Genomic DNA, 26,026 nt, shown 5'->3' on the forward strand with positions numbered 1-26,026 from the left:
CACCCACTAACTCCTGCAGATGCCTTTATTATAGAACACCATCAATAAAGGGTAGATGCAGGTGTATATTGTGCTGTGCTGGAGGCACACAACACCCACTAACTCCTGTAGATGGCTGTATTAGAGAACACCAGCAATAAAGGGTAGATACAGGTGTATACTGCTCTGGAAGCACACAACACCCACTAACTCCTGCAGATGGCTCTATTAGAGAACAGTAATAAAGGTAGATACAGGTGTATACTGCGTTGGAAGCACACAACACCCACTAACTCCTGCAGATGGCTGTATTAGAGAACAACAGCAATAAAGGGTAGATATAGGTGTATACTGCGCTGGAGGCACACAACACACAACTCCCACTAACTCCTGAAGACGCCGGAACACTACGCAAGGTGGCCTTATATAGTGTGGGGCGTGTACTAAACAGCCTGAGCTATAATCGGCCACACGCATCCTGCCTGTGGCCAATTATGGCTCTCCTCACTGCCGGCGCTGTGATTGGCCAAGCATGGGGGGTCACAGTGCATGCTTGGCCAATCATGAGCCAGCAATGCACTGCGATGAGGCAGTGCATTGTGGGCCGTGAGCGTCACACAAATTTGTAGTGAACGGCCCACAAAGTTCTGGCTTCGCCGAACGGGCGTACAGCCGGTGTTCAAGTCGAACCAACATCCCTACCTACAGTCCCTATCTTGTTTGTAACCCGGGAACCGCCTATATACTGCTGTTCAGAGTGTATAGGGCCTGGGGGCCCCACACCTTTTTTTTGTAATTTGGGTGCGGGGTTCCCCTTAATATCCACACCAGACCCAAAGGGCCTGGTAATGGGCTGGGGAGGGGGGCCCATGCCGTTTTTCTCAATGATTTTCATCTATATTGTCGGGACCCAACATGACATTACAGCCGCAAGCAGTTTTCATTTACTTTAATTCCTTTAGAAATGTAAGTTTGCGCAGGGACTGTTCTAAACATGGGAAAAATTGACAACTTTACAGGCATACTATAGTCACCCCAGCATTTTTTAAATCACTGATCCCGAAAAAACAGCCATTTTTAAAACTTTTTTTTTGCATTGATACATGTCCCCTGGGGCAGGACCCGGGTCCTCAAACATTTTTTATGACAATAACTTACATATTAGCCTTTAAAATTAGCACTTTTGATTTTTCACGTTTGAGTCCCCTAGACTTTAACGGCGTTCGCACATATTTTTTGCCTGTTCGCATGTTCTGCCGCAAATCAAACCGGGAGGTGTTCATCTCATCCCTACTGGAGAAGATGCAAGAGCTTGGTACCACATTTCAGTGGGGTGGAGAAGTGACAAGTTTAGTTGGACAGCTAGATTAGTTTGAAGAAGTTAGAGATAGGGGAAAATAGTTAAATCCCCAAATAGGTCAGGGTGGAGTTTGGTGCCAATGAGAAATGCATCAACTGAGTAATATTGTCCTTATCAGTATGAGTGAGATATATGGCTAGCGTAGATGATTTAGAGTGGTTGATTTTATATAAGGATATATCTCTGAAGTCGCCTAGTAATTTCTGGAGAACAGGTAGTGAATGGATAGGGTCGGATAGCAACACAACAATGTCATCCACATACAGGCCAATTTTGTGGGTGGTGTCACTTACTGTGATATCTGAAATGAAGGGATTGGAATGAATAGCTTCTGAGAATGACTCAGTTAGTAGGGTGAAAATAAGAGGAGACAATGAGCATCCTTGGAAGATGCTATTAGGAATAGAACATGAATCTGATCGATAGCCAGCTGACCATACTCTGGCCCTACGAGTAAAGACCTAGTATAGCTCACAAAATTTTGCCAGTCCAAATTTAATGAGGACAGCTTCCAAGTATTTCCAATGAACGTTATCAAACATCCAAAGAGATAAGTAGAGAAGGTGCTCGGTGATGCTCGGCCCATTGGATGAGGGTAATAAACTTCCTAGTGCCGTCAGATGCCTGATGGCTGGGGATGAACCCAACTTGGTCAGTATGTATGAGGGTAGAAATATATTTTGCTAGGCAGGTCACTATTAATTTAGCATAGAGTTTTAGGTCTGAATTAAGCAAGGAGATGGGGTGATAATTAGCTGGGTTCTCAAAGGATATAGCTGGCTTTTGGATGGTAATGGTTAAGGCTTCTAAAGACTCCTGTCAGGAACCATGAATCAGACTGAGACAGAAATGCAGTAAAAATCACACTTTAATAAAAGTGATAAAATGGTACCAACAGAGCAAATGTAGTCAAAACATAGCCAGTAAAACAGGAGTCCAGAGATCAGCGAAGTCAGAGGCAGCAAACAGGAATCAGGAACCATAAGGGAAGTCAGCCAAGCAAAAGTCTTTAACAGGAAAACACAGCAGAGAGTATCCAGATATGTTATCCAAGACAAAGGCACAGAAGATCTGATCCAAGCAGCTTAAATAGCCAGCAGACTGATTGACTAGCAGGCTATGATCAACAGATGAGTCACTGTGGAATGATGAGTCTTGGCAATTAACCAAAAGCGGAGCAGCCTGAGCTCTGAGAAGGAAGGGCTGAGCCCAGCCCTGACAACTTCCTAGGGAAATCCCCTGTAGAGACAAATCTATTTAAGGAGTTGCAAAAATAAGGGGTTAATAGGTCAGGGAAGAGGAAGCGATTTAATAGGTGTTTTGAGTTAGTCTTCAGTAAATGCCTGAGACAGCTCACTAAACTGGTTGCGTATTACTGAAGGGAGCTGCGCTGAAGATAAAGAAGACTGAATTGCTTGGTCAGTAAGCATCAGCCCTGTGTTAGATTCAGTGAGATTATAAATGTTCAAGTTCAATTTTAAATTTTAGTTTGAGTCATCTTGTGTTTGTATTGGTTGGCCAATATTTTACCCAGTTTGTTTCCTTGGGAATACCAAGTGAGCCATACAGTAGGTGTTTAATATAAAAGTTAAAGCCCTTATGGAATTAGGAACTAAGGCAGAGCTAGCAAAGCTCACTGGAGATTTGAGCAGTGGGGGAATTTGTGTTGCTGAACTCATGTGCACAAATGTGAGCTACGCAATGGGCGATTGTCTCAAAGTGCCTTTTTTTTCTCATGGGCACCAATTTTTAGAAACAAGTTTCTAATAACTGATTGGTAGGCATTCCAAACTATGTTAGGGTTGGAGACAGAGCCTGAGTTATAGCAGAAATAAGATTTAATTTCAGACCTGATCTGTGTTCTGTAGTTTGTGTTCGTTAGAAAGGAGGAGTTCATTCTCCGGGTGGTGTTAGATTTGGAGGCAAAATTGGAACGCAGAGTAATGGTGACTTGCGTGTGATCAGACCATGTTATGAGTCCTATAGAGGCTGAAGAAATTTTTTTTTTTTTCATCAATAGATTTTTATTGAAGTTTTTATAGAATACAATAAACTAAAAACAAGAGAAGGAATTGCATAAGCAAAACAATAGATCAGACAGAAGTACGATATACACAGTCTGTCCTTACGTAATAGAGGAAAGAGCATGGTGGGATTCCATCACAATCTATTAGAAGCATAAAATCGAATCCGTAAAAGCAAGTAACTATGTGATCGATACCGAAAATTTCTGTTTGGGATCAAGTTTTCTATTTACCCCTCAAGGTTTAGCACTTTTAGACCATATGGATCAACTTTTATAAAATTTCCCACCTTGTAAAGAATTAATAGCAAGAAGGCGTTCAAATGTGTAGTTCCTGTGAACTGCTTTGGAGATTTCAGAAAGATTAATGATAGTATTCGTTTTCTACATGCCTAATATAAACGCTCGGGTCTCTAATAGAATATGGCTAACTACCGCCTTATGTTCATGTGGGAATTTGTCAATACCTATATGTAGTAATGCTAGAGCTGGCGAAGGGGAGGATAGTACCCCGGTGATAGAAGAGATTAGACCAAACACTTGATTCCATAAACTTTGCACATTTGGACAATCCCAAAACATATGTAACAGATTTCCAATTTGACCGCATTGTCTCCAACAGTACGGTAAAGAGCTTAGAAAATATTTTGATAATCTATATGGTGTGTATTGCACCTATTGACAATTTTTATCGTCATCTCCCAATGCTGAACACAGTGCGTCGAGGCATGTATTGCGTGAAAGGCTGATAGCCATTGGTCGTCCGAGAATGTAGCGTTTAGATCAGTTTCCCAATTACACATTGCTGTTGTTTTCTTAAGGATAAGTTTGTTTTGTAAGTGGTTATAGAAAAAAGAAATACCTTTCATGTTAGTGTTCGTATTAGTGTAAAACTGCCAGGTTTTGGGTGGGGCACAAACTTCTGGATTTGGATGGTTTTTGAGAAAGTTCATAATGCGCAAGCAAGAGAACCATATAGTATTAGGTAAGTTGTATTGGGTTATTAACTGTTCTATGGATTTGGGTTGGCGGCCATCATACAAGTCCGATATCAAGGAGATACCATGTTCAGTGAAGTCTTTTACTGATAACATTGGGATTTTGGCTTCAAGTAGAACCAAGGGTAGCTGATAAGTTATAGTTTGGGCTACGGTACTTGTCAACCTAAGGTAAAGCCTCCATGTAAATAAGGAGGTTTGCATGGGCGGAGACAGAGATGTTATATTCCAAGGAGCCGAGTTATCGCTCAAAAGGAAAAGTTTTAGGTCATCAGTAGGTGAGATTGACTGTTCAATGTCGACCCATAAAGGGGGTTCCTGAGTGGTGAACCAATAACCAATATTTGATGCTGTCAAGTCTGACTGCACGCAGGTAGCCCTGTATATCCACCAGTCCAGCACCTCCAACTTTATTGTGGGTGATGAGGTTGTTTCGAGAACACCTAGCTCTCTTCCCTCCCCAGATAAATGACCAGGCCATACTCGAAAGCTTGTTAAGGTATTTAGTAGGGATAGGGACGGGAATGGTACAAAATAGGTAGACAATCTGTGGCAAGATCATCATTTTATATGCCGTGACCTTCCCCATCCAGGAGAGTTCTCTCTTGGACATCTCTTTAAGTTGGGTGTCCAATTTAGGGATGAGTGCAGCCATATTAGTTTTAATGAGAGTGGAGATGTTATTTGTCAGGGTAATGCCTAGATATACAATACCGTTATCACTCCACGTAGTTGGGTTCTCAGTAAATGTCGTATATTAGGGGGTATTCCTAGATCTAGAATTAGGAATTTACCAAAGTTCACCTTATAGTATGACACTTCCCCAAAGTGCATTAGGATTTTATGTGCCTGGGGTAACGAACGTTTCGGGTCAGTCAAGAGTAGGATGACATCATCCGCAAAAAAGGTTAAAGTGGTTGTAAACCCTTACAACCAACTTTGACCTACAGGTAAGCCTAGATTAAGGCTTACCTGTAGGTCCAAGAAATATCTCCTAAACCTATACGGTTTAGGAGATATTTACCCGAAGACAGACACCGCTGTCTACAGCGCATGCGCCATAGACAGCGGCGCGCAGGCGCGTTGGGCAGGGCACGAGTGTAGGCTCCCGTGCACATGCGTGGGAGTGACGTCATCGTGGCTCCGGCGAATCACAGTGCTGGAGCAACGAGACCCGGAAGTCGCTCCGGGATACATGGCAGCGTCGAAGAGGAAGACGGAGGAACGCTTCGGGGCTTTGTTCTCAGGTAAGTTATTCATAATGAGCTAGTATGCTATGCATACTAGCTCATTATGCCTTTGCCTTACAGGGTGTGCTTTTAAAAAAAAATTTTTTTTGCCTTTACTTCCTCTTTAATCGCATGCATTTTTGGTCCATATGGAAACCCTTGTATGAGAGGATAGATTCTAATTGTTTCGGCTGAGGGTGCTATCATGAGATTAAAAATGGTAGGCGACAATGGACAACCTTGCCTGGTCCCATTCTTTATATTGAAGATTCTGGATAGGAATCCTGCAGATTGCACTTGAGCTGATGGGCAAGAATAGAGAGCTAATATAGCCGTCAGGATATTACCTTGGAAACCAAATTTTGTTAGGACCATTTGCATATATTCCCAATGAACCCGGTCAAACGCCTTCTCTGCGTCAATAGATAACAGCACAGAAGGCGTTTTGTTCACCCCCACAGAGTGTATCACATTTATTATACGCCTAGTGGCGTTGGAAGTTTGTCTCCCCTTCACAAAGCCCATCTGGTCGCCTTGTATAAGTGTCGGTATTATAGACATCAACCTCCTTGCCAGAACTTTCGCATAAACCTTCACATCCGAATTAAGGAAATAGGCCGGAAATTGGCTGGGGTGGTGGGATCTTTTCCTGGTTTTGGGAGCGTGACTATATGAGCTCTGAGCATTTCTTGGGGAAAAGAGGCGGTGTCCTCTACTTTATGAAAAACTTGTGTCAGGTATGGAATTAACGTGAGTTTAAATGTCTTGAGATATTCATTAGAGAATCCGTCAGGCCCTGGTGATTTACCATTGGGAAGGCTATCTATTACTTTTTCTATCTCTTGAGCTGAAATGGCAGCCTTAAATTCGGAAAGTTGTTACGTGGAAAGACTGGGAAGTTGTAGGTGACTTAAAAAAGATTGGATCTTGGTCGTGGATGGTTGGACTATAGTGGGGTCTTCTTGTAGGTTGTATAGTTTGCGATAGTATTCAGCGACGTGGTTAGCTATGGCTTGTGGGTCTACTATTTTATGGTGGGTCGTGGGATGGTAGAGAAATGGTATCCTGGATATTCTATGGGCAACTTTTAATCTGTTTGCTAGGTATTTGCCTGTTCTGTTGGCGTTAGCATAAAAATGTAGTTGTAGGCGGTGTAGGTGTTTGTCGTATTGTTGGGATAGATGAATTCGTAGTGACTCCCTAAGACTTGAGAGTTCCTTGGTTAAGTTATGTGTTGGGGATATTTTATGTAAGTGTTCCGTATCATAAATTTTTTGCAATAAGGTGTTTAATTGTGTGCGTTTCCTTTTTTTATTGGGCACCTAATTGAATAAGTACACCCCGCATAAATGCCTTATGAGAATTCCATAGGACAAAGGGATCTTGTACCGAATCTTTGTTGTCTGTGAAGAAATTGCGTATGTGGTTTAAGATTTTATCATGGGTGCTGGGTTCCTGCAGTAGACGGACATTACAGCGCCAGATGGGAGGTGAAGAGGAGACACCCTTCTCTAATATAGACAAAGAAACAACGGATATTCAGTCATTGTGTCCTGAATTTCCACCAGTTGTTTTCTTTTGAGAACGTTTACAGGATACCACATGCCATTCCTCTTGCATATGTGTCGGGTGTGCCTGTGGCGTGCTGGTATCTGTCAGCTCAGCTAAAATGCCCCACTTTCTTAGGGTTGTGATCCCTTCCTCAAACTTGGAGACCATTACCGTAACCACGTTGTGAGAGATACAAAGCGTAGCTGGATATTTCCATGCCGTGGTTCCTCAGTGCTTTAGTGAGGGATGCTAGGTTTCTGTGGCACTGTAGTGTGTGCTTGAATAGGTCAGGCAACATCCTGATATCCACGTACTGTGAGGGCAGTTTGTCCAGGTTACGGGATGCCAACAGGATTTTTTCTTTCACGTGGTAATAATGGACTCTTAATAGGACGTCCCTTGGTGTTTCCTCAGGGAGAAAGGTGGGTTTGGGTACCCTATGTATCCTGTCCACTATAAGGTCCTGCACTGTCAATTCTGGCACCAGGGTAGAAAACATAGCTTGGGCGTATTGCAGGATTTGGGCAGATTGGATAGATTCAGGAATACCCCGCAGCTTGAGGTTGTTCCTCATGGACCTATCCTCGAGGTCTGCGATTTTATCCTTTATCCATTGTATATCTTCCCCTTGGGCAGCGTGTGCTTCTACCATGACATTGTAGGAGGATGTATATTCTCCCATTTTTTGTTCCACCCTATCTACCCTGGCGCCCAGCATTTGTACTTCTTTGTGGCAGTTGTTAATGCCCCTAATCATATCAGAATGAAGGGACGCCTGCAAAGACAGCAGCATTTCTTTCAGGGTATTCTCTGAGACTAGTGCATCTGTGGTGGGGAAGTCTGTGATAGGGTCTCCCCTGGGAATGTCCTGTGGAGCTGTGTGGTGTTGCTGCCCGCTTACCTCCATTGCTGGCTCTAGCGCGACCTGCGGCCTAGTAGGAGAGTCCCTCCATGGCCTAGCTTTGACTGGGCTGCGTGTGGAGGGGCTCGGGCCTCCGACAAGGAGCCGCTGTGAAAGAAAGCAGGGTTGGAGGCTCCAGAAGGTGAGTGGCGGCTGTGTGTGGTCTGTCCGGCCAGATGACGCAGCTGTTGTGCGCGCGCGTCTTCGCCATTTTGACGCGGCCCGCCCTGAGGCAAAATAAGAGTCTAGTTTACTAGGCTGCTGTACTAGCTTACGCCGCCGGCCCATCTTTGTTGGGTGCACCAGCAGATGAGCTGTCCGAGGATGTCAGGTATGTCTGTAGATCCGTTGGAGGAATCGGATGGTGGTGGATTTCTCCGGCGGGCGATCAGAGCTCTCACACTACACGTCCACCATGGAGCTCGGGGGTTTAAATGGTAGGAATAAATCAAAGCTGGGATAGGATCTTCATGTAGATGAGTAAAGGGTATATATTCCTTTTTGTTCCATGCATGCATCTCCATGTATCCTACAAATCCTCTTAAAGGAATAGAGAAGACAAATTAGTAGGATGTTTCCTGTGAGAGCTTAAAGAGCCTAGAGCAGGGGCTCTCCAAACTATGGCCCTCCAGTTACTCAAGAACTACAATTCCCATCATGCCTAGTCATGTCTGTGAATGTCAGAGTTTTTCAATGCCTCATTGGACGTGAATGAAAACAGTATGAAACCAATTTAGGAATTACTGGCAGGAACCCATGGATCAGAGATGTTCTATGGTTGTTTGGGCCAAGGGGTACTTGGTGGTGGAGATGAGGTGAGACCCCAGTTGTGCAACTATTTGAGATCATCTTTAGGGGTCAGGATTGGGATGAGCTGATTTTGGAAGGTTACCAGGAGGTTCCCCACCCGTAGGCCACCTTTCCCTCCCTTAAGCCTCGTACACACGATCAGATTTTTGGCCAACAAAACCATGGACTTTTGTCCAAAGAGTGCTTGCCCAAACTTGTCTTGCATACAAACGGCAAGGAACTGTTGGCCAACAAACACAAACGTACTGATGTACTATGTGTTTTTTCAGCTCCTTAGCGCCACCCTTTGGGCTCTTTCTGCTAGTTTCGTGTTATTAGAAGTTTGGAGAGTGTTGATTCGTGCTTTTCATTTCACGCTTTTCATTTCAAGCTTTTCATTTCAAGCTTTTCAGTTCATTTCTGAATGGCCGTTCGTCAACCAGACATGTTGTGGAATCGGAAGAGCTAACGTGTTATTTATTATTGGCCTTGGAGCTATTGCTGACTTTTTGGTTGAATAATGATTTGATTTGTTATATTTTTTATATTTTTGGATGCATAGAATGCACTTCTAATTTTATTTTTTTTATTTTTTTAATGCACAATAAAAAAAATGTGTAGAATAATACTTGGCTACGTGTTTTACTTCAAATGACACTTTGGGAGTAAGCAAATTACATTTAAAAAAAAATACAATGTAAAATTGACAAGGGACACCAATATAGTTTTATCTTTGATCTTAAAAAACTATGGGATAATTGTGTTGTGGTACCTTGCCCAAATAATAAAAAAAAAGCATAATAATATTCTTGATATCACTAGAAAAAAAAACCCTTTGAAAATTTGTTTGCAATAACTCCATCAGTATCACCAGCAAAGCAGCTTTATTATTATCTCATTCAAGAAGAAGAGAATTGTGCACTGCATTTCAAGATTTCAGAATTTGCCATGTCACGAATGCTAATTCGCTTCTGGCTATTCCTTGTTTCCAATCATGCGTGTTTGTACTTTGGACTTTTGTCCGATGGACTTTTTTGCACACGCTCTGAAAATCTGACAACATCAACGGACATTTGTCCATGGAAAATTTTAAAACCTGCTATCCAACATTAGCGTACAAATGGTCAGATTTTCCACCAACAGCCTGTCATCACACATTTCCCAGCAGAAAATCTGATCATGTGTACGAGGCTTCAGTATATGACTGGTGCAAGCAGCTTACGTGACAGGGCAGGAGTACAAGGTGGCCAACATGCTCTGCAGCCAGACCACACCTCCACCTATTGGGTTTTTATTGCTGTCTAAAGCCCCGTACACACGAGAGGACTTATGTCCGACAGACTTCCGAAGGAGTTCCGTCGGAGTTCTGCTGGAATTCCGACGGAGTTCTGACAGACTTTTCGGCTGAGCGGACTTGGCCACACACGATCACACTAAACTCAGACGGATTCGAACGTGATGACGTACGACTCGGCTCGAATAAGGAAGTTCATAGCCAGAAGCCAATAGCTGCCCTAGCGTCGGTTTTAGTCCGTCGGAGTAGCATACACACGAGCGGATTTTTCGAAGGGGACCGGGTCCGGCGGAGTTCCTTCGGAAAAATTTGAAGCATGTTCCATATTCTAAAGTCCTTCGGACTTTGGCGAGTCAAAAGTCCGTTGCAGCCCACACACGATCGGATAGTCTGACGGACTCAATCCTTCGGACTTTGGATGTTGAAAAGTCCGCTCGTGTGTACGCGGCATAACAGGGGAAATTTAACCTCTCCACTTGTTCTGTTTACCATTATCATTGAAAGGAAAAGCAAAAGAAAATCCCAAATTTTGAGTTTTCCCCATAAAAGTAATAGAGGGGAAATCTTCCAATGGAGATTCTAGTTCTTTTGACCTGGGAGTTCATAAGAGAGTCCCTTAATTTGTAGGAACTTCCTCTCACTTCTGTTTTCGCAATGGCAATAGGACAGGAAGTAAACATTAATCTCCCCAAAGGGGCACAGTTGTCAAAAAAAAATTGACAGCAGTTATAAACCTCTCTTAACCTTCATTCACATTAGAGCGATTTGACAGATCAAATCGCATGACAAGTCACAACTTACTGCCGGCAATGGCACTGTTCCAATCTGAGCTTCACTGACTTTGCGGCGCTGCACCAATTTGCAAAAGTAGTTCCTGCACTACTTTTGCTGATTTTGGGTGCGACTTCAATAGACATCTGTGCATGAAGTCGCACAGATGTCTTTCATGTAGCACCTGAAATCACACTGACCTGCTACTTTGAAATCATGCTACTTCAGGTTTTTAACTGCTTGTCGACCAGCCGCTGTTGTTATACAACAGCAGGTTGGCTCTCCCGCACAAATCGCTGTAGCTGTATGATGGCTCGCGCAGATGCGGGCATGCGCCGCCTGCCTGCACTCGGACTCGCTGCAAGAGCATGCCCGTGAGTCGAGCAGACGTGATGTCTGCCGGCGACCCGTGATCGCCTAGTACAGAGACAGAAAGGGTATCTGCCTTTGTAAACAAGGTGAATCTCCATTCTGACAGGAGACACGACAGAGATCTACTGTTCTCAGTCATCGTGAACAGTGATCTCTGTCATGTCCCTGGCAGCTCATCCCCCCTACAGTTAGAACACACCCAGGGAACACAGTTAACCCCTTGTTCGTCCCCTAGTGTTAACCCTTTCCCTACCAGTGTCATTTTTACATTGAACAGTGCATTTTTATAGCACCAATGTAAAAATGTCACTGGTCCCCAAAAAGTGTAATTTGGGGTCAGATTTGTCTGCCGCAATGTCGCAGTCCTGCTAAAAACGCAGATGGCCGCCATTAATAGTAAAAAAAATAAAAAAAATAAAAGTCCTTAAATCTAGCCCATACTTTGCAAAGAGAGAAGGAGGGGTTTTTAGGGACTTTCAGGAAATCATGGCCTGGTAAGGTCACAAATTTCCATCCCTAGGGACTTTTATTGAAATAATGGCCCGGTAAGGTCATACATTTCCATCCCAATGTAAGCGATGAAGAGAGGGGGCTTTTTCAGCCCCCAAAAGGGGGGGGGGGGCTTTACATGAAGCACGTGACTGCAAAAAAGTAAATAGGTGATCATAAGGGAATTTTATTAACGTGATCCTAGAACATACAAATGATGATTACAATTTACATATAATTATGCATAAAATACAAAATTAGTCATAGAGTAGATAGACATACATCGTAATATTCATATCAATTGTAAAATGATAAACAATAATAACAGGAGATAATAATGGGTAAAGCAATCAATCACTCAATAAAATTTCCCTAGTTCACCAACAATCTGAATGGAGCACAGCAATAATTAAACAGTATAACCTGCAGGACCTAAGGCCTCATTTAGACCTGTGAGGATGAGTAATTAATCATATTGTAGAGGATGTGAAAGGAACACGGCAGATGTTATCTCTACGCGTTTCGTGGCTTCCATGCCACTCGTCAGGAGCAAGCACATGTAATATTGATAACTGTAAAGATATGAATTTGAGCAAGAGCGGGATAAACAAGAGCAGGTATAATCAAGGATGAGGCATAAAAACCCCTATAACTACGGTATGTAATTATACTCACTAGAGTTCTATATAATGGTGGTGTAGTGGTGGGGGACCATAAACCATCCGGAGTACCCCCAACCGGGAGCCGCAGCAGGGGGCCCCACAGAGACTAAATGGGTGCCAAACAAGGCTGGCGCGAGAACCGAGGCGTATCTAAAAGAGAGGTGGGGTGATGATAAATTCATCAACCTATAATAGTGGTACAAGGAGGTGAAAATAAAGAGCTGAAAAACCGGTACAGGTGAAACCATCAGTGAAAGTAAGAGGCAAGGTTGCCACTAAATGAAAAGTGAAAAGGAAAGGGGAATTAAGCACCCCATAAGTAAGAAGTGGGATGTTAGGAAGTGAAAATAAAGGACATAGAGCCCAGGCTAAGGGGGAGTGGAAAAGGGTGACCAGACAACACAGAAGGTTGTCAGTAGTGACAAAGAAAAAGAGGTAGGAACCAATTAAAACTGTGAAAATCAAAAAGGCAGTGAAGGGAGTGAAGAGTTTACCTGACAAGATTTTAGATCCCAGAGAAAAAAAGGAGAATATAGAAACCCGAGTGTAGTGGTGTCCGGTGTGGGGAATTCCTCGAGTGCCCTAACTGCCCAGAGAGACGCCCATATAACGCCAACGCGGGACCTCCCACCAACGTCACGCCGTGTGGCGAGGGGGGAAGAACGTCGCAAAGCATGGCCGGAAATATACGACCAAACGGCACGCTACTGAATCCCCTCAAGCCCTCGAGTCTGGAAACAAGCACCAGTGCGCAGCGCCACCGTGAAGGGGACGTCGCACGCATAGCATAGGTGCGTGACGTTGACGCTCAAAGGCGGCGTATCCACCCACCCCAAGGAACAGAGGTGGGAGGAGACCCAAAATGCACGTCACAGCTCCCGGAAGGGGAGAAAAAAAAACCCGACGGCAAAACAGCCCCACCAACCAACCACCATCGGTAATAGAACATCTAGCTAATTAGGTGATAATGGACATATAAAAATGGATGAGAATATAAAGTAATAAAAAAATTTGTCAAAAAGTTTGAGATAATTAAAAGATATAGACCATAAATAAATATAAAAAAACAGGGGAGGATACGCAATAGGTCATAGGAGCAGGGGAAGTAATCAAATTGAACTAATAGAGCAACGACACGTGCTTCCATCCCTAATGTATATGCAAAGAGAGAAGGAGGGGTTTTTAGGGACTTTCAGGAAATCATGGCCTGGTAAGGTCACACATTTCCATCCCTAGGGACTTTTATTGAAATAATGGCCCGGTAAGGTCATACATTTCCATCCCAATGTAAGTGATGAAGAGAGGGGGCTTTTTCAGCCCCCAAAAGGGGGGGGGGGGGGCTTTACATGAAGCACGTGACTGCAAAAAAGTAAATAGGTGATCATAAGGGAATTTTATTAACGTGATCCTAGAACATACAAATAATGATTACAATTTACATATAATTATGCATAAAATACAAAAATGAGTCATAGAGTAGATAGACATACATCGTAATATTCATATCAATTGTAAAATGATAAACAATAATAACAAGAGATAATAATGGGTAAAGCAATCAATCAATCACTCAATAAAATTTCCCTAGTTCACCAACAATCCGAATGGAGCACAGCAATAATTAAACAGTATAACCTGCAGGACCTAAGGCCTCATTTAGACCTGTGAGGGTGAGTAATTAATCATATTGTAGAGGATGTGAAAGGAACACGGCAGATGTTAGCCCTATGTGTTTCGTGGCTTCCATGCCACTCGTCAGGAGCAAGCACATGTAATATCGATAACTGTAAAGATATGAATTTGAGCAAGAGCGGGATAAACAAGAGCAGGTATAATCAAGGATGAGGCATAAAAACCCCTATAACTACGGTATGTAATTATACTCACTAGAGTTCTATATAATGGTGGTGTAGAGGTGGGGGACCATAAACCATCCGGAGTACCCCCAACCGGGAGCCGCAGCAGGGGGCCCCACAGAGACGAAATGGGCGCCAAACAAGGCTGGCGCGAGAACCGAGGCGTATCTAAAAGAGAGGTGGGGTGATGATAAATTCATCAACCTATAATAGTGGTACAAGGAGGTGAAAATAAAGAGCTGAAAAACCGGTACAGGTGAAACCATCAGTGAAAGTAAGAGGCAAGGTTGCCACTAAATGAAAAGTGAAAAGGAAAGGGGAATTAAGCACCCCATAAGTAAGAAGTGGGATGTTAGGAAGTGAAAATAAAGGACATAGAGCCCAGGCTAAGGGGGAGTGGAAAAGGGTGACCAGACAACACAGAAGGTTGTCAGTAGTGACAAAGAAAAAGAGGTAGGAACCAATTAAAACTGTGAAAATCAAAAAGGCAGTGAAGGGAGTGAAGAGTTTACCTGACAAGATTTTAGATCCCAGAGAAAAAAAGGAGAATATAGAAACCCGAGTGTAGTGGTGTCTGGTGTGGGGAATTCCTCGAGTGCCCTAACTGCCCAGAGAGACGCCCATATAACGCCAACGCGGGACCTCCCACCAACGTCACGCCGTGTGGCGAGGGGGGAAGAACGTCGCAAGCATGGCCGGAAATATACGACCAAACGGCACGCTACTGACTCCCCTCAAGCCCACGAGTCTGGAAACAATCACCAGTGCGCAGCGCCACCGTGAAGGGGACGTCGCACGCATAGCGTAGGTGCGTGACGTTGACGCTCAAAGGCGGCGTATCCACCCACCCCAAGGAACAGAGGTGGGAGGAGACCCAAAATGCACGTCACAGCTCCCGGACGGGGAGAAAAAAAAAACCCGACGGCAAAACAGCCCCACCAACCAACCACCATCGGTAATAGAACACCTAGCTAATTAGGTGATAATGGACATATAAAAATGGATGAGAATATAAAGTAATAAAAAAATTAGTCAAAAAGTTTGAGATAATTAAAAGATATAGACCATAAATAAATATAAAAAAACAGGGGAGGATACGCAATAGGTCATAGGAGCAGGGGAAGTAATCAAATTGAACTAATAGAGAGTTCTATTACCGATGGTGGTTGGTTGGTGGGGCTGTTTTGCCGTTGGGTTTTTTTTTCTCCCCGTCCGGGAGCTGTGACGTGCATTTTGGGTCTCCTCCCACCTCTGTTCCTTGGGGTGGGTGGATACGCCGCCTTTGAGCGTCAACATCACGCACCTACGCTATGCGTGTGACGTCCCCTTCACGGTGGCGCTGCGCACTGGTGCTTGTTTCCAGACTCGTGGGCTTGAGGGGAGTCAGTAGCGTGCCGTTTGGTCGTATATTTCCGGCCATGCTTGCGACGCTCTTCCCCCCTCGCCACACGGCGTGACGTTGGTGGGCGGTCCCGCGTTGGCGTTATATGGGCGTCTCTCTGGGCGGTTAGGGCACTCGAGGAATTCCCCACACCGGACACCACTACACTCGGGTTTCTATATTCTCCTTTTTTTCTCTGGGATCTAAAATCTTGTCAGGTAAACTCTTCACTCCCTTCACTGCCTTTTTGATTTTCACAGTTTTAATTGGTTCCTACCTCTTTTTCTTTGTCACTACTGACAACCTTCTGTGTGGTCTGGTCACCCTTTTCCACTCCCCCTTAGCCTGGGCTCTATGTCCTTTATTTTCACTTCCTAACACCCCACTTCTTACTTATGGGGTGCTTAATTCCCCTTTCCTTTTCACTTTTCATTTAGTGGCAACCTTGCCTCTTACTTTCACTGATGGTTTCACCTGTACCGGTTTTTCAGCTCTTTATTTTCACCTCCTTGTACCACTATTATAGGTTGATGAATTTATCATCACCCCACCTCTCTTTTAGATACGCCTCGGTTCTCGCGCCAGCCTTGTTTGGCACCCATTTCGTCTCTGTGGGGCCCCCTGCTGCGGCTCCCGGTTGGGGGTACTCCGGATGGTTTATGGTCCCCCACCACTACACCACCATTATATAGAACTCTAGTGAGTATAATTACATACCGTAGTTATAGGGGTTTTTATGCCTCATCCTTGATTATACCTGCCCTTGTTTATCCCGCTCTTGCTCAAATTCATATCTTTACAGTTATCGATATTACATGTGCTTGCTCCTGACGTGTGGCATGGAAGCCACGAAACACGTAGAGCTAACATCTGCCGTGTTCCTTTCACATCCTCTACAATATGATTAATTACTCATCCTCACAGGTCTAAATGAGGCCTTAGGTCCTGCAGGTTATACTGTTTAATTATTGCTGTGCTCCATTCGGATTGTTGGTGAACTAGGGAAATTTTATTGAGTGATTGATTGCTTTACCCATTATTATCTCTTGTTATTATTGTTTATCATTTTACAATTGATATGAATATTACGATGTATGTCTATCTACTCTATGACTCATTTTTGTATTTTATGCATAATTATATGTAAATTGTGATCATCATTTGTATGTTCTAGGATCATGTTAATAAAATTCCCTTATGATCACCTATTTACTTTTTTGCAGTCACGTGCTTCATGTAAAGTCCCACCCCCCCCCCCCCCCCTTTGGGGGCTGAAAAAGCCCCCTCTCTTCATCACTAGCCCATACTTTGTAAAAGCGATAACTTTTGCACAAACCAATTAATATACGCCTATTGGGATTTTTTTGACCAAAAATATGTAGAGGAATATATATCGGCCTAAACTGATGAATAAATCATTTTTTTTATACATTTTGTTTTGGATATGTATTATAGCAAAAAGTAAAAAAAACATTGTTTCTTTTTTTTAAATTGTCGCTCTTCGTTTGTTTATAGTGCAAAAAAAAAGAACTGCAGAGGTGATCAAATAACAATAAAGAAAGCTCTATTTGTGGGGAAAAAAAGGACGTCAATTTTTGATTGGGTACAGCATCGCACACCCGTGCAATTGTCAGTTAATGCGACGCAATGCCGTATTGCAAAAAATGCCCACTAAGGGGCAAATGCTTCCGGGGCTGAAGTGGTTAAAGTAAAACGAAAGAACTAAGCCCACTTTAAAAAATCACCAGAAGTGTAGCGGTGTGTTGCCATTACTAACATCCACCATATCACCCTGCTGCCCGATCTTCGTATATCACTTCTGAGACAATGAACAGTCATTTGCTTTGTTTTGTTTTTGTTTATTGGGGGATATAACTTGGTTGGGGAAAGTGTATATGGGATGCCCATAGATCAAATTACCTTGCCATCATATTTATAAATTAGAACTTTGATTGAGTCTTGAAGAAATGATGCACATATGAAACATCCACAGTCTCTTCCCTGCATCAGATTATTGCTCCTCCTCTGCGTAACTCCTGCAGGCTATTGCTCCCAGGAATCCTTCCCTCCTGCAGAAACTTATTCTGTAGCACATTATGTTTCCTGTCACATCCTCTTCTATATGCAAAAGTTCCCACTCTGAATAGTCTCTAATGCTGACTCTGATTGATTGCTGCTACTAGGCCAGAGGCCTGCAGTACCTCTCCCCGGAGGCTTAGTAGTTTAATAGCACGGTGGACTACTGTTCCCAGCCAGCCCAGCTTGCAAATCCTGTGCCCTCGGGCCTCATCAATTTGACACTATTCCCCACAGTCTCTCTTCTGCTCCAGGACTCCTCATCATTGGTGAAGCCTTCATCATTTCACGGTCATTGATGAGGAATTCCTGGAGCAGAGGGTCAGGAAAAGCTGTCGGAATGTACAGTCAGGTTAAGTTCTTCACCATGGACTGGGGGCAGAAGAAGGTCAGTGAGTATACCACAGTGGAGATCTGGATGTGGAGACATGCCAGGGAGTCTGTGAGGGAACTTCATCCTTACACGGTCATGGATGAAGTCCTCATCATTACACGGTCATTGATGAGGAGTCCTGGAGCAGAAGGCAGACTGTGGGGAATAGTGTCAAATTGATGAGGCCCGAGGGTACGGATTTGCAAGCTGGGCTGGCTGGGTACAGTAGTCCACCGTGCTATTAAACTACTAGGCCTCCGGGGAGATCTCTGACAGAACCTACCAAAAATCCTCACTCTAGCACCTACCTATTGTACAGGGCGCTACAGAAAATAAAGGTTTTTGGCAGGAGAGATGTGCAAAGAACCTTTTTTTTAATCATTCATCAAGGGACACAGAGTCAGGTGAAGCTGGGACCACTGGGTAATTCTGCTAATTTTAGGAGGAATTGGACACTTCCATGATACTTTTTTTGCAGTGTCCTATGAAGATGGACATCTTTTCTCTGCAGAGTTTAGTTCACCCATTTTTGGACAGAGTGGAAAGGAATTAGAACACATATAATTTTTTTTGTTTTTTTGTTTTTAACTGTGAATTTTCATAAAGACACATAATAATACAGACATAATAATATAGATATTTGCAAAATCAAGAAAGAAAACATTATCCACAGTCCCCAGGTACAGACCAAACATAAGCATAAACTTATCAGAAGTGTTATAAATGTTAACAAGCGTACAGATAAGGGGTGTGACGAACGCTGGTGTCAGATCCCTGCCCTCCTCGCTAACTGGCGACAAAGGACCGGCCAACCTCACACCACGCTGTCACTTACGTAACAATGCCACACTCAGCTGCACCCAGCACCAAGATTTTCCAGCTTGCGGGACCACAATCTAGGTGCGGGCAGCCTGAGAGTGATTGTCACTGGGCTAATTACACAATTAACCCTTTAACTGCCACCACCCCCGTTTATAGACAGAGCCGGGGGGACTCGTAATTTAAGCAACACCAATTAGAATAAGCGCCTGCAACACACACTGCCACCACAGACAGGTCTGCTCAGCGCCTTACTCTATCACAGTAGCGCCCTTTTAAGAGACAGGTTCGTTTATAGTTTGCATCAAGAGCTTTAAAGACAAGGTTAACACTTTTCAACATAAGGATTTATTATGAAAAGGTCAAGGTTGGTGCGAATAAAACATTTACAGAAAAAGGATGTTTCAAAAAATAAAGACAATATACAGCCACAAAGAAATAAGGTAGAATTGAGAAGGTAGAATACTTGCAATTAATGTCCGAGAGTTGATCAGAGTTCAATCGATGAGCAAAGGTAATCGGTTTTCAAACTTGGCAGATGTTCCTGCTTGGATGGTAAAAGGAGAACTGCCTATTGCCTTGGCCTCTCCTCTTTTCTGTCAAATCAAAGGGGGTGTTGACAGCGACCAGTGACCAATCGTCTGGTCATCTTGTTTAGGGGTTGGTTGCTGGGAGGTGTCTACACTCATGACCCTGTCCCAGGTACACTTTGTTATACATATTCATATCTCTGCCTCTCTATGGTTTATAGACTGCAGATATCCATTTTAGTGATCAGCATGATATTTGCTTCAAAACGAGTCCACACATGACAGGTTTCCCATTTCAGGGTTACCTTGGAGGAGTAAGGGGTCCCAGTGGCTTCCCATATGACCTGGCATAGGGGTGTTTGGACTTGAAATGTTAGAAATTATCCAAGGAAACTAAATATATCCATATTATGGCTGTGCTATGATGGCTTTGAAAGTTATAAAAAATGTTAACGTTTCAACACTTTACTAATCTGTTTGCACGCTATCTGGTTGGAAGTATTTACGACGGGTATCTGTTGGTTGTCTGCATGGAGAAAGTGACAGTTTTACGACAGGCCGGAATATCTGCCAGGCAACTTGAGCCTTGTTTTCTCTGCTAAGATAACCTTTCTTCCCTTTGAAGATTTTAAGAGCTTTTGGAATTCCTAAGACAAGGGAGGGGGGAGTTTAGATTATTCTGTAAGTTTATTCTAAGGTCAGCCAAACTGTCATGGCTGCTTTCCACACAAAATGGCAACTAGTTACAATATATCCTGGCTCAGACGTGATATCGTTACACCTCCCTCCTTAGGTGGTTGCATGGGAGGGAACTACAATTTCCCTCCTGACGCAACCGACTCTTGCAGGCTCGGCTTGTCGCGACAGCCCATCAGCATTGCCATGGGTGCTGCCTTTCTTATGCTGGATGGTGAAATCGTATTGTTGAAGAATTAAGCTCCACCGAAGCAGTTTGCCATTCTCCCCAGCCACACGATTTAGCCAGCTCAAGGGATTGTGATCTGTGATCACAGTGAAGTGCCGTCCATAAAGGTACGTTTGTAACTTCTGGAGAGCCCACACGATCGCAAGACACTCCTTTTCGATCGTGGCATATGCTACTTCCCTGGGAAGCAGCTTCCGGCTCAGGTAGAGGATGGGATGCTCCTCTCCAGCATCATCCACCTGGCTCAGGACTGCACCCAATCCATAGGCAGAGGCATCAGTCTGCACTAGGAAACGGCGGGTAAAGTCTGGAGCCTGTAGCACAGGAGCGCGGGCCAGCGCCTCCTTCAAGGCCTGAAATGCCTGCTCACATTCTGGTGTCCAAGACACCACCTTGGGCAGTTTCTTTTTGGTTAGGTCAGTCAGAGGTTTAGCCAGGCTACTATAGTTACATACAAACTTCCTATAGTAGCCAGCGGTCCCCAAGAAAGACATAACCTGCTTTTTGGTTTGGGGGGTAGGCCATGCCAGGATGGCATCAACCTTCCCGGTCTCGGGTTTCAGGGTGCCCCCTCCTACCCGGTGTCCCAAGTACTGCACATTGGTCATGGCAATCTGACACTTACTGGGTTTGACGGTCAGATTGGCAGCTGTCAGTTGGTCCAGGACCTGTGACAGGTGCCCCAGGTGTTCTTCCCAGGTAGGGCTGAACACGGCGATGTCATCCAGGTAGGCTACTGCAAAGGTTTCCAGCCCCTCCAGTAAGTCATTCATGACTCTCTGGAAGGTAGCTGGGGCGTTCTTCATCCCAAACGGCATGACGGTAAATTCGAACAAGCCGAATGGGGTGATAAAAGCCGACTTTTCTCGAGCCTCAGGGGCCAAAGGAATTTGCCAGTACCCCCTGCTCAGATCCATGATTGTGATATAGTGTGCAGCCGCCAGCCTATCTAACAGCTCATCAATCCGGGGCATGGGGTAGGCATCTGCAGTGGTGATGGCATTCAGTTTCCGGTAGTCCACACAGAACCTGGTCGTCTGGTCCTTTTTGGGGACCAAGACTACTGGGGACGCCCAGGCACTGTGGGACTTCTGAATCACCCCCAGCTGTAGCATTTCCTCCACCTCCCTTTTCATGTCAGCCAGCACCTCCAGGGAGACGCGATAGGCTGACTGTTTAATGGGAGGATGTGCCCCAGTGTCCACCTGGTGGACAGCGAGATGCGTCCTCCCAGGTTTTCCCGTAAACCTGCTACCATGCACTGCAAGCACTTGCTTCAGTCCAGGTACCTGGTTGGGGGTAAGATTGGAGTTTATCAGGAGTTCTGAGTCTACCTCCCTGGTGTCAGCTAGCAGGTCTAGAAGTGGATCAGCCTCCTCAGGCTCTGGCCTGCTGCAGACTGGCATGACATAGGCCGTGCGTTCATGATGGGCTTTGATCATGTTCACATGAATGGCCTTCTGCCGTCTACTCCCTTCTCCCAACCTGACCAAGTAGGTGACATCATTCAGACGCTGGGTGATGGTGTACGGGCCTTCCCATGCTGCTTGGAGTTTGTTCTGCCGCAGGGGAAGCAGAACATACACCTTCTGACCAATGTCATAGGTCCGCTCCCTAGCATTACGGTCATACCACTCTTTCTGCCTGGTCTGGGCCTGGGTCATATTTTCCGGCACAATTTCCACCAGCGTCTCCATTTTATCCCTGAATTTTAGGACGTAATCCACAACAGAGACCTCTGGGTCGGCAATCTTGCCCTCCCAGGTCTCACGGATTAGGTCCAGGGGCCCTCTTACCCTCCTTCCATACAGAAGTTCAAATGGCGAAAAGCCTGTGGACTCCTGAGGCACCTCTCTGTAAGCAAACAGCAGATGAGGCAGATACCGTTCCCAGTCCTTGCCCTGGGAGTGCACAAAGGTTAGCAACATTTGTTTCAAGGTGCCATTGAAGCGCTCGCACAAGCCGTTTGTTTGTGGGTGATAAGGACTGGCCATGATATGCGTCATCTGTATTTGCTGACAGAGAGCTTGCATCAAGTCAGACACAAACTGAGGGCCTTGATCGCTAATGAGCTCGGCTGGGAATCCCACTCTTGTGAAGATTCCCAGGAGAGCATCAGCGACCTTGTCTGTCCGGAGGCAGGAGAGAGCCACCGCCTCTGGATAACGTGTGGCATAGTCGACAACTGTAAGGATATAACGTTTGCCTGAACTGCTAGGGATGGCCAAAGGCCCAACGATATCCACTGCCACCCTCTTAAAAGGTTCATCAATCACAGGCAAAGGTTTTAGTGGAGCCTTGTGGACATCCCCTACCTTGCCAACTCGCTGGCAGGTAACACAGGACCGACAGTAGTCAGCTATGTCAGCAAGCATCCTGGGCCAATAAAAGTTATGTACCAACCGCCCTCGGGTCTTAGTGATCCCCAAGTGCCCTGCGAGGGGAATCTCATGGGCTACTTTTAGCAGTGGTCCCCTAAATTGACTGGGTACCACCAGCTGTCTGTCACCTATGTCAGCCTCATTCCCCTCTGCAGGCAAATTTTCTCTATACAGTTTCCCTTTGTCCCAGTAGACCTTTTGTTTGTCATTCTCTGCAGGGGGGCGATCAGCTAGACTTCTGAGCTGTGCTAGTGTTTGGTCTGTCTGCAGTGCTGTTTCAAAGGCGGGACCACAACTCTCAGCCAGCAGTCCTGTGGCAAACGAGGACGGCTGCTGAGGCTCAACAGAGGTGGAGTCCACTGGGTCAGAACAGGGAGAGGGCCCCGAGACCTCCTCCTGCTGTTCTGCGATCAGTGCCTGCACCTCGGCTGCCTTTGCAGCACTGCGAGTGACCACCAAGACTGGCAATACATCATCATCATCATCATCATTATCGTCATCATTGTCATCATCATCATCATCATTGTCATCATCATCATCACATTTAACCTTTATCAGTTCAGCAACATTGGAACATACATCAGGTACCTTCACTAGCAAGGGGATCTCCTCTCCTGTCTCTGAAGGAGGACCTTGCACTTCAACTCCACCCTCCCCCTCCCTCTGTCCATCCACAGGTTGCCCAGATATTACCCCAACATCTGTAAACAGTACCTTGGTAGGTCCAGAAGGTTCCGTGGGAGCATCCTGGGTGCTCTTAGCAGGGGCATAGTAAGAAACAAGGGTACCTAAATCAGAACCCAACAACACAGCAGTGGGGATCTCCTCAGAGACACCCACCTCTCTCATCCCACTTCCGGCACCCCAATCCAGGAAAACATAGGCACGAGGTACATGGGAACAGGTTCCCCCAACTCCAGTCAGGGAAAGGTACTTCTCTGGGATGATGTCTGTTTCTTCTATCACCTCTGGTCTGACCAAAGTGACTTCGGCTCCAGTGTCACGAAAGCCTGTTACAGTTCGTTGGCCTATAATGACTGGCTGCAAGTTGACATTGGTTCCTGGAGGTTTTCCACCGACGAGCAGCACAGCAGAAGGGTTGCTGGCCGGATGGCCAGGGGTTGTCGTCTTCTTCTGCTCAGGGCACTGTGTCCGGAGATGTCCGCTTTTCCCACAGTTATAGCATTTGCGGTTGTCAGTCACAAAGGCTTTGGCCCCAGGAGCTGCAGGTTCCGGCCGCTGAGGAACTTGGTTGGTAGGTAGAGGAGGGGTTGCCATGTGTGATTTCCCTCCTTTCCGGCCATTTGGAGGAGCCTTGCGATGGTCAGATACCCGAGAGTGGATATAGGTATCTGCCAGTTCTGCTGCTGCTTTGGCAGAGGTTGGCTTTCGCTCCAGCACAAACTGTCTGACGTCTGTAGGACAAATGTGCAAAAGTTGATCTTCAATCATAAGATCTTCCAAGGACTCAAAAGAATCGGCATTCAAGCCTTTAGTCCACTGCCGGAATGTGGTGCGTAAGCGACTTACCACATCCAGGTATGAGTCCCCAGGCCCCTTTTGCAAGGACCTAAAACGCTTCCGGTACACTTCCGGGGTTAGCTGAAACTTTTGGATGATTGCAGCCTTTAGGGCCTCATAATCACCGCCTTGCTCTTCTGACAGTTCAACATAAGCATCCAGGGCCTTGCCTCGTACCCCTGGCGTCAGGTACCGGGCCCATTGTGCTGGGGGCAGATGGTACTGACGGCAAGTTTTTTCAAACGACAGTAGATACACGTCAATGTCACTGTCCTTTTCCATAACTGGAAATTTGGCTGCCGGGGTCACTGGCAGAGAGTCATCCCTGTGCTCTAGGGATCCGAGGTTCTGAACCTGTCGCTGCTGCTGGAGCCTAGCCATCTCCAGTTCGTGCCGACGATCAGCCTCCCTCTCAGCCTGGCGTTCCGCAGCCTCTCTCTCAGCCCTGCGTTCCGCAGCCTCTCTCTCAGCCTGACGCTCAAGGAACTGCAGGTACACCACAGGATCCATCTCCCTGAGGTGTTGTAGCGTTTCCTGCATTTGAGGACAGTCTATTCTGGTTCCAGGCAATCTGATGCTGGCCTGCTCCGGCGATGGCTTGGAGGTAACAATCCGTGGTAGTCCAGTGTCAGTCTCTGCATGCCCATCTGGTGAGGCCGCCTCTGAACCACTGGGCTCTGGAGTAGCGGAAACCCTTTCTGGTCCAGTTTCCCCCAGGTTCTGGTCTGCACGGATATCAAACTCATGTAGGGCATGTATCAAGCCATCACGGTTTTTGCCACCGACATCAATTCCTCTTTCTGTGCACTCAGCAGTCAGATCATTTTTGCTCATCTTTTTATATGCTGATAACCCAGACATGTTGCAAGCAGAAAAGATAGAACAGAAAGCAGAGATAGGAAGAAGGTGTAGAAAGGAGCTGTTGCTGTATATCTCTTTTTTAAAAAAAGTAAACAAAAAAAATAATGTGCACCAGCTTGTCTCTAAGGACTGTTTCCACAAAGGTTACAATCCTTCAGTGCAGAGCTAATTCCTAACAATGCACTGAATGCTCTTAATGCGAAACTATCCCGCTACGCTGCCAGCCAATATGTGACGAACGCTGGTGTCAGATCCCTGCCCTCCTCGCTAACTGGCGACAAAGGACCGGCCAACCTCACACCACGCTGTCACTTACGTAACAATGCCACACTCAGCTGCACCCAGCACCAAGATTTTCCAGCTTGCGGGACCACAATCTAGGTGCGGGCAGCCTGAGAGTGATTGTCACTGGGCTAATTACACAATTAACCCTTTAACTGCCACCACCCCCGTTTATAGACAGAGCCGGGGGGACTCGTAATTTAAGCAACACCAATTAGAATAAGCGCCTGCAACACACACTGCCACCACAGACAGGTCTGCTCAGCGCCTTACTCTATCACAGTAGCGCCCTTTTAAGAGACAGGTTCGTTTATAGTTTGCATCAAGAGCTTTAAAGACAAGGTTAACACTTTTCAACATAAGGATTTATTATGAAAAGGTCAAGGTTGGTGCGAATAAAACATTTACAGAAAAAGGATGTTTCAAAAAATAAAGACAATATACAGCCACAAAGAAATAAGGTAGAATTGAGAAGGTAGAATACTTGCAATTAATGTCCGAGAGTTGATCAGAGTTCAATCGATGAGCAAAGGTAATCGGTTCTCAAACTTGGCAGATGTTCCTGCTTGGATGGTAAAAGGAGAACTGCCTATTGCCTTGGCC

General features: G+C 45.3%; 1 protein-coding gene across 1 annotated transcript; it reads right to left on the minus strand.

Moving 5' to 3' along the window:
* Window positions 1–1,873: 1,873 nt before the first annotated feature.
* LOC143925691 (uncharacterized) lies at window positions 1,874–25,471 on the minus strand. Its single transcript, XM_077450153.1, has 4 exons — window positions 20,957–25,471; window positions 7,312–7,915; window positions 6,979–7,100; window positions 1,874–2,155 (listed from the first exon to the last, which is right to left on the minus strand). The coding sequence occupies exons 1-4, from the start codon at window positions 25,139–25,141 to the stop codon at window positions 1,874–1,876; spliced, it is 5,193 nt and encodes a 1,730-aa protein (XP_077306279.1). The 5' UTR covers window positions 25,142–25,471.
* Between the last annotated feature and the right edge of the window lie 555 nt (window positions 25,472–26,026).

This window comes from Lithobates pipiens, unplaced genomic scaffold, assembly GCF_037356315.1.
Source record: "Lithobates pipiens isolate NorthernLeopardFrog02 unplaced genomic scaffold, aLitPip1_a1.2 Scaffold_22, whole genome shotgun sequence".
In the NCBI taxonomy this organism is placed as follows: Eukaryota; Metazoa; Chordata; class Amphibia; order Anura; family Ranidae; genus Lithobates; species Lithobates pipiens.

Coding starts and splice junctions, on each gene's coding strand:
- LOC143925691 (XM_077450153.1), bottom strand. CDS start 25,141: ATGTCTGGGTTATCAGCATATAAAAAGATGAGCAAAAATGATCTGACT. Junction 7,101..7,311: donor TCTCTCACAACGTGGTTACG/GTAATGGTCTCC, acceptor TGTCTATATTAG/AGAAGGGTGTCTCCTCTTCA. Junction 2,156..6,978: donor TCACAGACAACAAAGATTCG/GTACAAGATCCC, acceptor GGTTCCTGACAG/GAGTCTTTAGAAGCCTTAAC.